The sequence below is a fragment of the Tiliqua scincoides genome, chromosome 2 (genome assembly GCF_035046505.1).
Source record: "Tiliqua scincoides isolate rTilSci1 chromosome 2, rTilSci1.hap2, whole genome shotgun sequence".
NCBI lineage: Eukaryota > Metazoa > Chordata > Lepidosauria > Squamata > Scincidae > Tiliqua > Tiliqua scincoides.
Genome location: NC_089822.1, coordinates 185249256 through 185268728, shown reverse-complemented (window position 1 = coordinate 185268728; position 19473 = coordinate 185249256). Strand labels below are relative to the sequence as shown.

Below are 19473 nucleotides of genomic sequence, written 5' to 3'. Positions count from 1 at the left end.
AAAATATGGTCCTTCTTAGTTTGTTATATATAAAAACATATCAACTTTTCAATGAAAGTACTTTCTTACTTGGTAATAAACCAACACACACACACACACACACACACAAATTATCTACTGTACAGACTACTTTTATTTCTAACCTCTTTATCTTTAGACATGAAATAATAAAACATTATATCCAGTTTTGTACTGTCAACTGTGTAAAGGCCCAATCCTATCCAACTTTTCAGCACCGGTGCAACCATAATGCAGCCCTGAGGCAAGGGAACAAATGTTCCCATACCTTGAGGAGGCCTCTGTGAATGCCTCCCCATCAGAGGATGCAGTGCATGCTCCATTGGTACAGCAGTACCGGCATATGGAACTGCTGCAGACCTACCATTAAGTCCAAAGGGGCAAATGTCCCAGGTGCGACATGTCTCTAGGACCCTGCAGAAGCCCAAGGCTGCTGATGGGGTTGGAAACTGTGCTTCTGGTTTCCCGGAAGCACAGTTTATAGCAGGGGTGCCCAAACCCTGGCCCGGGGGCCACTTGTGGCCCTCAGGGGCTCCCAATCAGGCCCTCGGGGAGCCCCCAGTCTCCAATGAGCCTCTGGCCCTCCAGAGACTTGCTGGAGCCCATGCTGGCCTGATGACCTCTCACCTGAGCTATGGGATGAGGGCTCCCTCCACTACTTGCTGTTTCACATCTGTGATGCAGCAGTTGCAGAGAAGGAAAGGCTAACCTTGCTTTGTGCAAGGCCTTTTAGAGGTCTTGAGCTACTGCAAGACCTTCATTCATTCAGAGAAGTTCCATCTCTAATAAATTCATTTATGTAAATTTATTCAAATTTGAAATGTAAATTAATTCTTCCCCCCCCCCTTCCCGGCCCCTGACACAGTGTCAGAGAGATGATGTGGCCCTCCTGCCAAAAGGTTTGGACACCCCTGGTTTATAGCATTGAGGAACCTCAGAGAGGTTTCCCCAACATAGCACTGGGAATCTTAATTCACTATCTTAATTCACAATTCACTGGACTGAGATAATTCATAATTTATTTTAAAAATGGCATGGGAGACTAAAGTCCTGGGAACTGGCTGTTGGATTGGAGCATGGGATGGATATGAGATGGGAAGAACTGGGTTTCGGGTTTGGTGCATTGCATCTGGACCAGTTTGATGTCCCACATCACTTGCATTAGGGATAAAGGAGGGATAAGCCTTCCCTTCACCTACAAAACAATCACAATTGTTCTGAGAGGCTATGCGCCCCTGTGGCACATTCCTTCCCCAGTAGTCACTGAAGTAGTATTGGGAAGTTTAGCCTTCATTTGCCCAGCAGCACATAATGAGAGATTGGGCATGGAGATTATGTATTCACTGCAGGGAGTAGTAAAAAACAAAGAGTGCTTTACTTCTTTCCTTGCTCTCTGAGCAATTCTTAGTTGCTTCTCTGTCTTAGTATTTTTACTGAAGCAGATGGAGGATTGTCTTCCATGCTATGACTGCGAGTCTGACCCTGGGCGCACTGAAGCATCCCTTTTTCTCTTTGCAAAATAGGCACGCTTTGGGCAAAGAAAGAGAAACATGCCTGAACTTTGTTTTCTCACAGGAGAAAATGGGAAATTTATTCTGTGGATCTTGGCCTCTTGGCAGCAGCAATAGGTGTCCTGGAATCTGAATCTCCCTGGGACTTTCAATGGTGCACGTTGAAATTCAAAAGGTTCATTGTCACAGAAGTTCATTTCCCTTCTCTCTAATAATCAGTTGCCTTGAAGGAAGGTAAATATATGGAACATTTCTCTAAAAGAGGTTATGCTGAAAAGGGTTGGTTTGTGTACACAATAACCTACTAAAGTACACAGTAACCTTCAAAAACGAAGAACTGGCAAAGATCAATGAGTCACAAGTACAGGTGGAGCCTATTTATCTGCGTTAGTTCCGTTTCGTGACTTGGCGCGATTAACAAAAAACACGTTGTGCTAAATTGCATAGAGTTACGCAAATAGGCTGCAGCCTGACACTTCCGGATGGATGGAGGGAAACTAAGGCAGCTGTTCTCAATCCCCTCCCCTCCATTCTGTACTCAGCCCTCCCCGTTGCCAACTGCCCGGCTTCTTTCACAGTTGGAATGCTGGCTTTTAAGAGTCCAGCTCTATGCATTTCTACTCAGAAGTAAGTCCCATTCAATTAAGTCCTCTCTTCCCCCCCTCCTGCCTCCCTCTCCGTACTCAGCCCTCCCATTGCCAGCTGCCCGGCTGCATTTCTACTCAGAAGTAAGCCCCATTCCAGTCAATGGGGCTTACTCCCAGGAAAACGTGGAGAGGATTGTAGGCTAAATCTCATGCTTTGCTTGATGGGAAGGCTTGCTTGTGTGATTGCCTGCACCATCTGGGGGGAGGAATTGAGCAAACACTCCCTGGGTTCTTTAAAGCAATCCCCTCTGTTGCTACCATATCTGCCCGTGTGTGTGTGTGTGTGTGTGTGTGTGTGTGTGTGTGTGAGAGAGAGAGAGAGAGAGAGAGAGAGAGAGAGAGAGAGAGCTCCACCTTGCTGCACATGTTCTGGCTACAGAGGTTTTCTGCCCCCCCCCTTCCCACTTCAGCCTCTTTGCTGGCTCAGGGGCTCCAGGAATGTTACTGTTTCTTGGCAAGGAGAACCTCTTCCAGGGCTCCAGGGCTATTTCCCTGCCTGGGCGAGGTGGAGCATTTTTGCAGTGTTTTGGGCTGCCTGGAAATGGAGTGAGACACCAGCGCAGGGCAAAGGAGGCAAAGGTGTGTGACTTTCAGTAATGCCCCCCCATTCGTGTTGAGACAAATCCGCAAATAAAAAATCCGTGGATAAATAGGCTGCATCTGTATTCTTTTTATTTAATTTAGTTTCTAGAAATGTTCTGGTTACAGATTAGCTTCTTTTTGCTGTGCCTTACTCTTGTTTCCTCCACTTTGAAAAGCCAACTGTAGGCACGCCTTGATGACTGGGCTGTTTTGGTGTAAGTTCACTGCAGCTGCTGGGGGCTATTGTCTTCTATTTATCACTGGCTGCTAAAGCATGCCTCAGTCAGTCACAACTGAATATTTAGGGTTCCTGACACAGAAAATGAATGGTTTATACATGCAACCAAATGCCAACAAGTAAGGTAAAGATGTGGGGCCAGTGATGCTTTACTCAAGCTTCCAAAGAAGTCACAACTTTATCTTACTGTAGTCACACTCTAATAACACTTACAAACACTAGATGTGGGCATTCTCCCTCACAGTATCTCTTTTTGCTTTGCAAAAGTTATTCACTTAGCTGTTTCTGCACTCAGAAATGTAAAAGTAAAAATGGTTTTACTAGCCATCTTCATTTGCATTAAATGCTTGACATCACATCAGTATTTAGAATCTACTTAACCTCATGTAAATCTGTGAAGGTAATTCAAGTAAAACCACAAGTATGTGGATTGGTATATAGTCCGGGATTGGTGGCGCCGATATGTGGTGTTCCCTAACACCCTTCCCAGCCCTGATCTGCCTGCATGGATGAACTCAGATTTGCACCAGCAATATCGCTGGCGGAGGTCCAAGTTGACCCACAGTGGCTGCTGGGACTTACCCTGAGGCAAGGCGACAAATGACCCCTTACCCAAGGAGACCTCCAGTAACCAAAAATCCCAATGGGATACAATGGTAACCACATTGGTGCGGTGCATTGCTGTGCAGGGATTTAGATAGGATTGGGTTGTAAATTTCATACTGTTCTTGATCTTTAGCCACTACTTAAAAGCTAGTCTTTTTTTCTAAAAGCAGATTGGTATTGATTTTAACAATTGCTTAAAAGGTTATTTGAACACATGATTAATTTAAGTATATGGAGTTATCCCACTGGTGCTATATGGGTTCAAAAATGGATTGCCTTTTTAGCCCAGCCAGGCTGATGTTCCCATTAGGAAGCCAAATACACAATTCTGAATAAAAAGCTACTAATTAAATAAACTGTGGGTGCATGTCCTGAAATAATTCTGTTTGAACAGATGGCACTGAAACAGGAAATTGAAATTATATAGCTTATGGGAAAGGAGAGTGTTTTGGTAAGATCATCATATTGTTCTATTTGTTGGTACAGTGTAATTAGGGAAGATTAATTAGGCTGGCAGGGAATACCTGCATGAATAAGGGCATCTAATTGCAGCAAAAAAACAACAGTGAAAATAAACATTATTAATAAAGCTCTTTCTTCACATTTATTAAGTAAAGCTTAAAAATAATTGACAACAAAAAAGCAGCAACAACAACAGGATTCTTATTGGCTTATATGGTCTCACATCAACAAAATATAAATTGGCCTGTTTCCCTAAGGGCCCCTTAGCACCACTTTCCCAAGATGATCTCAAGGCAAAATGTCTACAGTCGGCATAATTCTAAACATTCCTGAAGTCTACAGCACATTTTGCATTTAATACTATGGTATAAGGTAGTGTTGTTTAATGGTTCAGAAACCAAATCACATAGTTGATCTCTGGTGAATAGGTTTTAACCCAGCACACCATCTCCCTTAAACCATCCCATTCCCATAATTGTCTTCAAGGTGCCAGGACAGGGGATTACAACAGCATGTAATATAGCTAATTAGCCATCTAGCACCCATAAGAACATAAGAAAATAAGAACAGCCCCACTGGATCAGGCCATAGGCCCATCTAGTCCAGCTTCCTGTATCTCACAGCGGCCCACCAAATGCCCCAGGGAGCACACCAGATAACAAGAGACCTCATCCTGGTGCTCTCCCCTACATCTGGCATTCTGACTTAACCCATTCCTAAAATCAGGAGGTTGCGCATACACATCATGGCTTGTACCCCATAATGGATTTTTCCTCCAGAAACTCGTCCAATCCCCTTTTAAAGGCGTCTAGGCTAGACTCCAGCACCACATCCTGTGGCAAGGAGTTCCACAGACCGACCACGCGCTGAGTAAAGAAATATTTTCTTTTGTCTGTCCTAACCCGCCCAACACTCAATTTTAGTGGATGTCCCCTGGTTCTGGTATTATGTGAGAGTGTAAAGAGCATCTCCCTATCCACTCTGTCCATCCCCTGCATAATTTTGTATGTCTCAATCATGTCCCCCCTCAGGTGCCTCTTTTCTAGGCTGAAGAGGCCCAAACGCCGTAGCCTTTCCTCATAAGGAAGGTGCCCCAGCCCCGTAATCATCTTAGTTGCTCTCTTTTGCACCTTTTCCATTTCCACTATGTCTTTTTTGAGATGCAGCGACCAGAACTGGACACAATGCAGGTGTGGCCTTACCATGGATTTGTACAACAGCATTATAATATTAACCGTTTTGTTCTCAATACCTTTTCTAATGATCCCAAGCATAGAATTGGCCTTCTTCACTGCCACCGCACATTGGGTCTACACTTTCATCGACCTGTCCACCACCACCCCAAGATCTCTCTCCTGATCTGTCACAGACAGCTCAGAACCCATCAGCCTATATCTAAAGTTTTGATTTTTTGCCCCAATGTGCATGACTTTACACTTACTGACATTGAAACGCATCTGCCATTTTGCTGCCCATTCTGCCAGTCTGGAGAGATCCTTCTGGAGCTCCTCACAATCACTTCTGGTCTTTACCACTCGGAAAAGTTTGGTGTCGTCTGCAAACTTAGCCACTTCACTGCTCAACCCTGTCTCCAGGTCATTTATGAAGAGGTTGAAAAGCACCGGTCCCAGGACAGATCCTTGAGGCACACCGCTTTTCACCTCTCTCCATTGTGAAAATTGCCCATTGACACCCACTCTCTGCTTCCTGGCCTCCAACCAGTTCTCAATCCACGAGAGGACCTGTCCTCTAATTCCCTGAATTAGAGGATATTCAGGATATTAGAGGATATTAGAGGATATGCACCCTACAGATATCTTTGTGAATTAGACGGCTTCTGAAAGACTGAAAGCTTTCCCTCTCCTGCTCTCTCTTCTTACTCCTGCACCTCTCAACCCCCACTCCCCGCTCCTTCCCTTGAGAAAAGTTTGTCACTTCACACACTGCATAGCAGCAAACACATATCTACTAATGCTGGTTCTCTGATGTGTGCCCTTGAATGATACATTCAGTGAATATTCTGTTTTTGCTGAGAATGATCATTACATTTTTATGCACACAGATATAGTTGTGTCATCATTATAAAATTGTACTGGGTCAAAATGCAGGGTGACAAGACATCCTCTTTTTACAGGACATGTCCTCTTTTTTAGCCCTGTGTCCTGAAAAAGAAGTTAAGGCGCAATCCTAACTTGTGCTGGAACAGGCAAACCAGGAGGCTTGCTCTGTATCCAGCGCAGGATTGTGATCAGCAGTGGCTTAGCCAGAGGCAAGGGGAAACTTTTCCCCTTACCCCTGGGTAAGGACTGCTGGCTTCTATGGGTCTCCTTGGACCCATAGCTTGAAGCCGCTCCGTTCTCCCGGGGATGGGGGTTGGGATCCGGCATAACTGCCAGATCCCAGCCCCGCCTCCTGCTTCCTGCCTGCCTGCCCCCTGGGCCGCCCACCGCCTTCCCAGGAACGCTGCCCTCCTTCCTCCTCCCCGCCCCCCACACCTACCTTGCGTCCTTCCCTTGGCTGATCCAAGCTGACGCAAGGAGCTGGGGGGAAGCTGGTGCAGAGGCTTCCGTCAGCCTCTGCAGGCGGGCGCTTCTTGGAGCGCTGGCCTGGCTTCCTCCCAAGGAGGCACAAACATGCTTTACGGCACATTTGAGACCCTCCCAGGCCTGGACTTGGGCCAGCATAGGGCACAGTTAGGATTGTGCCCTAAATGTCTTCCTTTTCCTTGTAAGTGGGCCGCTGAAGGTAGCAATAGCCTTCTTGTAATTAATAAATTATATGCAATAAATTATACATAATATAGTTTTAAATTTAATAATAAGTAACAGAGTGTTCAAATTAACAACATGAAATCAATATACTAGTGCAGGGGTGTCAAACATAAGGCCCGGGGGTCGGATGCGGCCCGCGGAAGCTTTTTATATGGCCCTCAGGCTTTCAGTTGCTGTGTAGTGCTGAGGTGTTACTGCTGAAAGGGCAGCCCATGTGAAAATTGGGCTCTCCCATATCTTGAAATATGATCAAGATTCGTATACTTTCTCTTTTGCCATTTGCAGTTAATGAGTTCCTAAGTGAGAAAAAAGTGTTTGTTTTTGGTTATGACCTGTTTAATGACAACACCTTTTGCCTAATGACATCATTTCCGGCCCTCAGCAGGCATCATGAATGCTATGTGGCCCTCTGTATGAAATGAGTTTGACACCCCTGTACTAGTGTTTTTAGCTTTTATTTCATCATGTCCTATATTTTTCTTGGGACAGGGTGACCAGATATAATGGAGGACAAAGTGCCTATACCTTTAACCACTGTTTAGAAGAGGGCATTTTGGCAGGTGCAGTTCAACATGGAAGGGTTTAAAAAGCTATACCTGCCAAAATCTCCTCTGCTATACACTAGTTAAAGATATAAGAACTTTGTCCTCCATTGTATCTGGTCACCCTGTTCTTGGATGGTGCCTTATCCTTTTTTGCGGTTATGACATCTGGTCACCTTTGTCAAGAGGCGCTAAAGGAACTGTATCTCTATTGGTCCTGCACTATACACAGCTAATGCTGACAAAGGAAGCCTACCTTGTCCATTTCTAGAATGCTGGTAGTTCCTGGGCAGCCCAATCATAATGTAATTGTGCCAGTGCAGGCTTCTCTTTGCCAGCTCTGAGTGATGCAAATGTGCCATAAAGCATGTCTGCAGCTACTTGAGAACTGGCAGTGCTGGCACAAAGACATGCTCAGCGTGCCAGTGCCAGATCCAGTCCCTACAGCAGCCAATACAGCTAAGTGTGTGCTAGGTGACACGGGGTGGGAGAAGAAGGTGGGATAGCAGTGTGAAGGTGGGGAGGGAGTGTTTCTGGGTGGGAGAGGATCAGGCCCAGGAGGGAGTAGGATCGGCGATGGCAGCACACGCTGTATTCTAATTCCCATTCCCAGTCTGGGAGCCCAACATGGGCTTCTCAGATGTTCACCAGTTAAGTAGCTGGAACAGATCCAAATAACCCCATAGGACAGGCTGGGGTGTTAGTCAGGGTAAGGGGAAAAATATCCCCTTATACCAAGGTGACCTCAGCCTGCTACTAACTTGCATAGGATACAGCTCATGCCAGGTGGCCTGGCTGCACCAGCGCAGGTTAGGATTGCACTGTAAATTGTAAATTGTGAAGAAGAAATTCTTCATTATATGAGGGTTGAAACAGATACCACAGACTCACTCCAAGTCATCAAACTAGCCACAGGCTATTCTTATTTCCACATTTTCCTGGGCATAAGCTATGTTTGGATAGAGCAAATCTTATAATGTTTCTTTAAAATGTTATATTTTTCTACTTATGTATGTTTTGATACGATACATATGATACAAACAACCCATGAAATACGGCCTTTAATTACCTATGTTTCCAAGCAGGCCATTCATAATTGTACTGTGGTCTGGCTTTAGTGTGTTGCTGTCCTGATTGATGAACTCAAGACTGTCCTGAAGCCTGTAGAGAAAAAAGTCTGTAATTTGCATTCTATTTCTATATTGTTCAATTTTATTATTATTATTTCAGCCCTGGACACATGTTGGGGCTTTTCGAATGGATTTTTTTAACCTAGGGGAGAGTAAGCCAGGAAGAGATGAGAATTTGCCAATGGCACAATTCTTTTCCAGTTAAGGCCAAGAGGAAATCCCTCACCCTTCTGTACACCCAGAATCCTCACAAATTAGACAAATAAACTCACGTGTTTAAGCTTCCATATATACTACTTCCAGTTCGAGCTGTAAAAACTTTGCTTAGCATGAGCTGTGGAGGAGAGCTGTGAGGCAAAGAGAAAAGGTTACCACAGAATATACCAACATGTCATCATTTCTCTCTACCAAGTATAACATCAGGCAGCCCAATCCTGAGCTGCCTGGGGCTCCCAGGCTCGGTGGCACCGAGAAGGGCTGCCGCTGGATCCTACGCCTCCCGGGCTACCGCGGGAGGCGCCTTGGGAGAAGGGGACTTTCATCCCCTTCTCCCAGGTAAGGTAAGCAGCCCTGCAATGGGGCTACTCACGTAAGGTAAAGGCACTCGTGTAGGGCGCGGGGCCTACCCGCAGACCCGCCTCCCTCCCTCCCCTGGCATGCCTCCTGCCCGCCCCTGGCACGCCTCCCCTCCCCCTCTCTCCGCCCCCCACTGGCCTCCCCCCTCCCCAGAATGCCTCCTGCCCGCCCCCACCCACTGTGCTACGGCTCAGCGGTCCGGGAGACCACTCAGCGGCACTGAGCTAGTATGGGCGGGAGTCCAGTGGTGAGGCTCGCAAACGTGCCACTGAGCACAGGATTGGGCTCAGAGTCATGAACACCTCAGGAATGAAAACTATTGTGGAAGTAATAAAGGGGCAAGACACTGTAAGTGGAATAAATTAGGCCACAATTGCAAATCTACAGAGGGTGAAGCCATATCTTTGGGGCTTAAAATGATTTCCTTGGGGAGGGGAGGGATTCACTCACTACTGTCCCTCCCCCTCTACAAACTGCAGTCAACCTGAGCTAACCCTAAAGTTAAGCCTCACCTGGGCAAACACATGCTTGATGCAGCAGGTCAACAATGGCAAAGTTGTGACAGAGAATAGGAACTGACATCAATACAAAACAATAGCCAAAACAGAAATTACAACTATGGATGCCAACTCACCCAACACCCTTCCTGGGTCAATGATTGAGCTGGTGTAGGTCCAAGTTGACCCATGGCAGCTATGCCGGGGCATGGGAATTAATGTTGCTTATCCCAAGGAGGCTTCCAGTGGCCAAAAATCCCCACAGGATACAGAAGAAGCTGCACTGGTGCCACTGCATTGCTATGCAGAGATTTAGTTAAGATTGGGTTGCCTATGGCATTATGTGTGTGTGGGGGGGGGGGGGGGAGAGATCTCCTGGAATAGGTTTAGTCTGAGCTGATAACCTGAACAGACCAGCAACCTAATCCAATTTCCTCTCTCCATATGGTTCATTTCTACTCTATTTGGACGAAGTGCTAGAGACATAAATGTTCACCTAAAAAGTATGCTTTGAACGCAGTAAAATCAGATGTCAAAGAGATGCTCTGAAAAAATGAAGTCTTACCGAATCTGATGGATTTTTAAGGTTGAGCCCTTGTAGCTCATCGCCACAGAACCAAACATCATTTCTCCAAGCATGTTGGCATCGGAAGAAGCCTGGGAGCCCTGCAAAATAGGCCACTAATTATTATTTGAATAAGTACCCTTAAGTAAGGATCACATTTACTCTTAAGTAAGCAATTACAGAAATAGGTGAAACATATATATATCATTTGATATATATATATCAAAATACGGTCAATATAAAAATAAAAACAAAACAAATGGCAGTAGGAAAGCCAAACACAGCAACTAGGACCCAGCAAAAGTCAAAGCCAACTAATCAAAGGCCTGCTGAAACTGCCTGTTTTTCAGCATTTGAGGAAGAGGGCCTGGCTGACCAGAATCTAGTCAGATCTTTTGGAGCAGGAAGTTCCACATCCTAGGGGCCTCCGCAGGAGACAGTCTCTCAGAATTCACTGCCAACTGAACCTTTCAAGATTGTGGGACACAAAGAAAGTCCTTTCTCCCCAATCTTAATAAGTGAGCAGGTTCATATGGCAGTAGAAGGGAAATGATCTGTTAAGATTCTGGGTCCCAATAAGTTCCAGTGACGCTGTATGGTAAACAAATATAATCAAGACCATCTAAAATATAAAGCAGCAAGTATGTGTCCACACGTTTATGGAGATACATGTTTTGTACTACAAGCATTTACTATTCTGCAGCTGTTGAACATCACATCAATAATGTCTAATACTCCTGCATCAACTTCTCTCATGGAACCAGTGTTGCTTGTCTTATACAGTACTCTGTCTTGGGCAACACCACAAAGCTGTCTGGAGTGAGCTCTCAGTACATGTTCCTACTGTCACTCACCACAAACTACAATTCTGAGGCATATGCTGCCACCTCCCCACAACCTGCACAATTTACTGGTTATCCTACCGCAAAGGAAATTATTTTGTCTCATGGCAGAAGGAGAAAGAATCTGTTGGACATGACCCTAGTTTAATCCCCAACTGCTGCTTTAAAACACAAGTTGGGGAGTATTGTATTTGTGTTTGTGAAGGACTTATGCAGAATACTACAAATACGTGTGACAAATTATTGGAATACCTTAATTCACTGTATTCCAACTGCTTTTAGTGTAACTTGCAGCTTCAGCATGAAAACAGCAGGGTGTAGAATTTCACACACATTTAACACCTGGTTGAAAAACACTTATAATTATTTGACACCAGGCAAATGTGCCACTCATAGGATAAATGTATACTTTCATGATTAAACAGTAGATATTGGCATTTACTAATATGAAAACAAAAAGAAAAAAAACGCACGCACAGTAATTTATTTTTGAGCACTGCCTGGACTATAACAAACCTATATCATGTCTGAAATAAATTTCAAGTTTTTAAAATGGTGTTTAAGAAAACACACAAGAAGCAGAATACCTAAAATCTGAAAATCACAACCAAAATATCTGCATGTCAGTGAAGGTATAGAATCCTACAACTAGAAAAACGAGAGAAATCAAGCTGTCCCACAAAATTGCTGTGGGTGGAAATACCAGGTCCAAATAATAATTTAGTACTATGGATATGTTATCTCCCTTCTAATCAAACTGATGGTGGTGATCTTGACAAGAAGAAATCAAGGAAGCATCCAAAGAAGCAGTGTTTAGCAGCTGGTGACTAGACAAAGGGGAAGTAAAGAGAAAGGTTAAAGAGAATATGAAGCTTGAAGACAAGGTGAAATAACTCTTTGCATCAGTTCCCTACAGAAGACACAAGGTAGATACCTGTGCCCAAACTGATCGTTTCAAGGAGAGAGTTTGATGAACTGGATCAAATAGAAGGAATAAGGGATGAGGAACTAAAGCATATTGACAAGTTCAAAATAAAAGAATTACAGCTATATAGGTGGGTCCGCTGTATCCGTGGATTTGGGTTCTGCAGATTTCAGTATCTGACCCACATGGATCCCCTGGATGCAAATGGGAGCTGTGGGCAAGAGGCCTTACAAAGTCACTTCTGGTTTTTACAAAAAAAAAAACCTGTTTTAACCTGCTGTAAGCCGCCCTGGGTCCCTTTGGGGAGAAGGGCGGGGGATAAATAAAGTTTATTATTATTATTATTATTATTATTATTATTATTATTATTATTATTATGTTTTAAGGCCTTAAAATACCTTCAGAGGGCTGGGGAAGCCTCTCTGGCATTCCAAAGGCCTTTTAAGGTCTTCGTAGGTCACTTACAATGTTTACAAAAAACCAGAAATGACATTTTAAGGCCTCCCAGAGGATTTCCCATGGATTTCATTATTTGCAAGGGGGTTCTGGAACGGAATCCCCATGGATAATGAGGGTGGCCTGTATAGGGTTCTCAAGGAACTCAAACATGAAATTGCTTATTTTCTCACAAAACAATTTGTCCTTCCATATAACCTCATTTATTTTTAACAAGAACACATAAGTAATCACATTGTATATTTGTAAGGGCATATTAGCATGTCACTGTAATATTCATATCACTCAGAAATGATATTCCTGGTCTGGAATTTTTGATGCATTTCAATGCTGGTAGAAGTTAGAAATAATGCTTATATATAAATACAGCAAATACCAAACATTTTTGATGTTCTTGCAACGATCTTGCATAGTGAATAAGTAATATTATTCCCATATTGTAGCTGGGGTTGAAAGAGCGACTTGCCTAGGGCCATCTAGTGAGAATTCAAGGCAAATATTGCTCTTGAGATTTGAACTTAAAAGCCCTGATTAGCAGCTGAGGGCCCAATCCTAACCAAATTTCCAGCATCGATGCACCCACAATGCAGCCCCAAGGTTGGAAACCCAATATTCTTCCCAGAAACACCTTACTATGTTTGAATTACCTTGTAATTATGTTCATATGAAACTTATATTATTTAAGAAAGGAAATGCATGTCACACTTTGCATTAGACATTTTCATTGTTTTGCAATATCTTCAAGTTTATTTTATTTTTTATCCCAAGCACTTTTGTATTACAATACCAAGAAAATGTGTTCTGTGTCTTCAATATTGCCTACAGAGTAGTCATCATCTCACTCTCCACATAATGTTAACAGTAGAGTTTGTGCGTAAAGACTGCCTAACACAGAATATAGAAATGAGGCCACCCTCAATTCTGGGCAGCAACACACTGTTCTCAAGCTCACAAAAGACTTGCTAAAGTCACATTGTGTAAGAGGAAGAGTGTTCAGAGAAACTCATGACTCTTGCGGTCCAAACCACAGCAAAATACTTTTCCATGATGAGGGAAGTGATAAATATAAAGCTAGTTCTCCAACACAATAGCACAATAATAGGTTACACAGAGTGAAGAAGAATGGTTAAATGTAGCAACTAGTGCTATCCATAGCACTAGGTCTGGTAACCTGTTAACATGCCAGCTATAATGCCATCATTAATGCAGTACCCCAGAATACATTATGTTAGGATCAGCTCCCTAAAACAGAGAATTACTTCACTACAAAGAGTATAAAGACGCAACTCTATTTTAGGAGGACTTAAAAGAGAACACGTGATCATTGCAAGGTGAGAAGACAAAAATACATCCATGTCAGATGACTCTGGCAGCACTGGTGGCCAAAACTACCCCTCTTATGTAAAGTGTAACTCAAGTTCAATGAGTGTCTGTGCCATAAGCCTTTCAAATTTGTCAGCAAGAACAAATGTACAGCAGTTGTACTGCTTCCCATGCAAAAATCCTGAGATATGGCAAAAGACCTGAGAAATATCTGAAGCACATGATAGAGACACGAAATTTAGGACAGTAAAGGAGGGGAAAAAAACCCTCAACTGGAGGTTATGACTACATAAAAGCTCAATCTTGGAATAAAAATTCTTAAATACCTGTTTGTTACACTGACCATAAAGACTGCCCCAAGAGCTGTTACCTGTTCTAACAATTTCTAAGGTAGCCTTGTCTGTCTGTTGCAGCAAAACAAAAGAGTTTTGTGGCACTTTTCAGGATGGGGGGAACAAGTTGGTTACTCTTTAAGGTGCTACAAGACTCTTTGTTGTTTCTGCCCTATTCTCTTGAAGAAAAGCTATGAGCATTTAATTTTCTTTTCCCCTTCTTTTTTCCAATGTAGTATTTATTTAGGAACCTTAGAGTATGCAAAACTGATATATGCCATCAGTACAACCAAAGGAAAATACACAGATCCCTTTTAGTCAAACCACTGATCATAAGCATTCCATACCATGGGGGACCTTCCCAGCCCTGCGACCCCCGTGGGCTGTCGCTGTCCCGCGTGAAAATCCCCCCCACTCACCTGAAGCTCATGGAGCCTCACGCAACCCAGTGCTGTGTTGGGGAAACCCCTCTGAGGTTCCTCAATGCTATAAACTGTGCTTCCGGGAAACTAGAAGCACAGTTTCCAACCCCGTCGGCAGCCTCGGGCTTCCGCAGGGTCCTAGCGACATGCTGCACCTGGGACATTTGCCCCATTGGACTAAATGGCAGGTTTGCAACTTTTCCATATTCATCATCACAAATTTTATCAAGCAAACTTGATTTTTGTAGCACATTTCTGGCAGGAGGGTGAGAGAAGCACCAAATGTAACACCAAATGCTGGAGTTACTGACCAGGCAGGTACATCCATTTCCCAGGGCCTCAGAGAGTACACTGCATTCTCAGCTGCTCCCTGGATAAAACTCAGGAATGTGTCCTCTCTGTCTCTTTTCTTCTCCATTGCAACCCTAGTCTTTGCAGGGAGACAAAGGAGCAGATACACACACCAGATACATTTGGTACCCCCACAGCCCTGCCTTCTTTGTAGCCCATTCCTCTTATGTTCTTATATTCATTGGTCACAGCTCTTCTGGTTGAATGGGGTTTTCAGTTCAGTAGAGCCACCTGTATAATATTCATCCTGCTGCTGATATTATGAGGCTTTTCTATTCCAGCTCTGGATGACATCCACCATCTGTTTTGTTGGACAATTATCAAAGAAGAGGTTCCGGGCTCCACTTTCACACCCCCACCAGTCCCAGCCATTTCCTAATAAGGCAAGGTTTTCAAACTAGTAACACAAATGTCACAATGAGTATAATACAATAAAAAGAACAAACCTCACCTGAAATTTCTGACATTGTTCTTTTGTTTCAGAAGATGAAGAGGAGGAATTGATTGAACTGTCCAAAGAAGAGGAACTGTCCCCTCCAGGTCTGAGTTGACAGCATTTTCCAAAGACTTTCACTTGTGCATCATTGCAGAGTTTCTGAAAGAGAAGGAAAAAAGGGGGGATATGTTTGTTGGGTTACATTTAGCAATTCCCAAAATGGCATCTTGTTTTGCTTTTTGCCTGAGAAGATGTATGTACAGAGGTCTAGAATATGTTCTGGACTTTTGTATTTTCTGCAAGTACTCACAAAAACTCTTGAGAATTTGAGAGAACTCACATGGAATGCTATCAAAAACCCAGATGTTTTATTTGTTCACCAGGGAGCTGGCTCACCAATTCATTATGAGCACCTGACTGGCAAAGAGAAGGAAGATTTCAACACTATTAGGAAGCTAATTTTGAAATTCAGCATCCCTTTGTTGTGCCACAGGCATTAGGTATAACAACTCTCTATAATCCCCTTTACAAAATGAAGGAACAATTAACCATCCCTATTTCATAGTAATGCACAAGTTTTGAACAATCAGTTTCAGAATCTATTTACATTAATATATTCCTCCAATAGCTAGGCAGAGAAAAAAGGAATTATCTGTAGGAAGATTTCATTTTTGTTTCATGTTTGCGACTGTGTGTTGATTTTCCAAGTTTCTGTGCATGAAGGAATCAGGTTGCCTTCAGAAGATACTAAGAACTGTTATTCATCACAGCTTTGCCAACAGGTCTCTCAGTAGAAGATATGCTGCAAAGAAGAGCTTTATGAGGAAAAAAAAAGTCTTGCACACATTTGTGTGTGGCTCTCCCCTCATAAAACTGTACACTACAGCTTTCCCACTGGGAGAAATGTTGGCAGAGCTAAACATATGTCTGCACCTGGGAACATCAAGAGGCAGCTAAACTAGGCTTTTTATTTTTGTCCTGCTTTTTAAAAAAAATCCACCTGTTTAGCAGAACTGCTAAATACAATAATCTGTGTAATAATTTAGCATCAAAACTATAACATGTTTCATTTATACAGTATGTGAATTATTTATATATATGTATATATACATAGTATATATATGTATATATACATAGTATATATATGTATATATGCATATATCTGAGCATACAATATCATATTCAATTGTCCCTTAGGTCTAACCAAGCATATGGCTGGATATTGACCTGTATTTTATCATTCCAGTGAGTACATAACAAAAATGATCTACTTAGATGAATGTAAAAAACCACTGCTAGTCAATATAAACAATGGTCTGACTTGGTATAAGGCAGCTTTGTTCTATCTTCCCATGTACTGAGAGCCTGGAATATAACAAAATTGACCCATCTAGTTAGCATAAGGGAAGGTATGTACATTCAAGTACATAACAAAAATGGTCTACTTTCAAAAAGAGTCAGAGCATTGTGACTTTCTAGAGCAGCAATTTCAACCACTGTGTCATGGCACATTGGTGTGTTGAGTATAGTCCATAGGTGTGCCATGGGAGTTTGGGGGAGGGTCATTTATTAGTAAGGCCACTGGAGGGATGTGAGCTCAATTGTCAAAACACTGATGGTGTGTCTTGACAATTTTAGCACCTTGTCAGTGTGCTGTGAAATGAAAAGTGTTGAAAATCACTGTTCTAGAGTTTCAGGCAGGGTTCTTTCCCTGATTGATAATAAGAATTGAACTGGGACCTTCTTCATGCATATACAGAAAGAATACATAGTAATACTACAGAGAGAGAGAGAGAGAGAGAGAGAGAGAGAGAAGTCTTGCTTTCCATAGAACAGACTGGTTGCTTAGAATTGGGTCCAGGGGTCCTAGAAATGAAATATTCTTCTCATTTCTAGGACCCCTGGACCCAATTCTAAGCTTTCCCATTCTATGGAAAGCAAGACCTCTCTCTCTCTCTCTCCCACCCTCCTGCAACACCAGAAAAAATTCCCTCTCCTAAGAACAACCTTCCATTATAACAATTCATTTAAAAAAAACTGGTGACTAGGGAGACAATGCTGAACTCATACACTGTGAGAATTGCTACTGGCTTGTGTTTCTTGGCATACAATGGCTGAAGACATGTGAATGGCAATCATATGACTTGCTAGGAACTCATGAACTAGAATTGCATTTTATCTTGAACACAAACAACAGCGTCTTGGGCTAGGCACAGCATCATGTGATAAAACCACACTGAATCTACAGAGTTACAGCAGCTTTCACAAGCTAGTCACACTGTAGCTTTTAGTCTATGTTGACAGTTTGCTGAACCGCACTACTTAAATAATAATAAAAAAGTGCCTACAGTGGGAAAATATATTCCCAAGGTTTCCCAAGCTTAATCAAGCCAATTATTTCTGTGCATGGATAACTTCTTGTATGGTATCTTTCTGCAAACTCACTCTTCAATCACAATGTCTTGAAGTTATCATTTCCTGACTGAAATACTAGGAAAGACTATACCTTTGCCCTTTACAGTGAAATGCAATGAGCTTAAGGATCCCATGGGCAAAAGGGGTCAAACAGACGCGATATTTTGGATACCTGCTGTCAGCAGCTTGCCAGTAAGCAAAGCATCTGTAAAATGCAGAACCCTGACACATTTTAGGACATGCAGTTTTAGAATCCAGCATGTCCCGAGGACTAACCTGCTGGACACCCTTGATCACGTATCTGAGGTGTCCATTGCTCATCTGCCGAGTTTTTTTTAATTTGAATGTCAATGAAACACAAGATGCAACAAACCACCAGATGTTATGCAACAAAGGGAACTGGCTGTCTTGTCTTCCAAGCACAGCTCATGCCCTGATTCCAAAATTATAAAGAGAACTTATATCAAAAAGGGCTGCACATAAAGCAGACTGGAAACTATGTGCCTGGCAAGAGTGTGCTGTAGGCAACATGCAGCGCTCATTGTAGCTGCAAGCACAAGGAAATGTGACATTGTTTCACAGAGCTGCAGCCATAATTCTAGTCAGCAAAGAATGGAGATGATCTTTGAAGACAGGGCCCTCCCATCTACGAAGGTGACTGAGGGCCAATCCTATCCAGTATTCCAGTGCTGGCGCTGCTATGCCAATGGGGTATGAACTGCTTCCTGTGCTGGGGAGGCATTCAAAGAGGCCTCCTCAAGGTATGGGAACATTTGTTCCCTTATCTTGGGGCTGCATTGCAGCTGCACCGGTGCTGGAAAATTGGATAGGATTAGATCCAGAGACAGTTGCCTCAGACAACTGATGGGAGCGGCAGTTATTCTGCCTCTACTGCTCCTTCCAAAGTGGAGGGGAGGCAAGGGGTGGTGGACTACACTGCCAGAGACACATCTTCTCTTCTGCTCCATCCATTCATCTGCTTTGAATCCTAGGGAGCAGGAACAAGGGAGGCAGCAGGTAGCATACTGCTAGGTAAGGGGGATTGTATTTGGCAAAGCAAGATGCCACATTGGGGGGGGGCAGCATTGAACATGCTGTTCAATGCTGTTTGAGCACAATTGTTCTCAGAGTTTCCATTTCTCTCCAAGATAGAACAGAAATACTTTAATGGCTGAAGGGATAAGATCTCTTCCCTGTGCTGTTTCAGACAGCCAAAAGTGTCAGCAATGTTGCTGTTCCTTATTCTCCCTTATAGGGACCAGTCTCAGTTTCGGACAGGTCACCTAAAGGTAAAGGACTCAACATATCCCATTACTAATCCTATCAGTAACTGAGTGCTGAAATTAAAGTGCTCTCAACCATAGCCCATAATGTCTAGATCAATCTGACTAGCTTAAAATTACGTGCCACATCCCAATTTTTAGTTATATAGAGTGCAGAGAGAACTGAAGTATCCACAGTACTTAAGAACTGAGTTTGGAAGACAAGACAGTTAATTAAAACAAAATGTAAATATCTAAACTCTGTTAAATTTTGCTACATCCAGAAGGAACTGAGTTACTGACATAGACCAGCAGTCCCCAAACTGGAGACCACTGTGCACCAGGAGTGCCTTCCCCAGTGCAACCAGGGCTTCACGTACCGGAGCACGGCAGGATTTCATGTCCTCGGATTTGGGCAACATGACACTCTGGCAAGTCATGTCTATGGTGCAAGGCCCCAGTGGGCACTATGCCCAGTCTCCTGGGCAGACGTGAATACCCAGGACACCATGTCGATCAGATCTGGGGAGATGAATTTCCACTGCGCCCTAGAACACGAAGAGC

General features: G+C 43.3%; 1 protein-coding gene across 4 annotated transcripts in view; it reads right to left on the bottom strand.

Moving 5' to 3' along the window:
* The window catches only part of FNIP1 (folliculin interacting protein 1), a 120005-nt gene that overhangs the window by 34500 nt on the left and 66032 nt on the right, over window positions 1-19473 (bottom strand). For all 4 annotated transcript variants that reach the window (XM_066616340.1, XM_066616342.1, XM_066616343.1 and 1 more), the window contains exons 3-6: window positions 15248-15391; window positions 10146-10246; window positions 8780-8854; window positions 8447-8538 (exon numbers count right to left, since the gene is read on the bottom strand). In XM_066616340.1, coding sequence (XP_066472437.1) covers window positions 8447-8538; window positions 8780-8854; window positions 10146-10246; window positions 15248-15391 — 412 coding nt within the window. The remainder of the gene's footprint in view (window positions 1-8446; window positions 8539-8779; window positions 8855-10145; window positions 10247-15247; window positions 15392-19473) is intronic.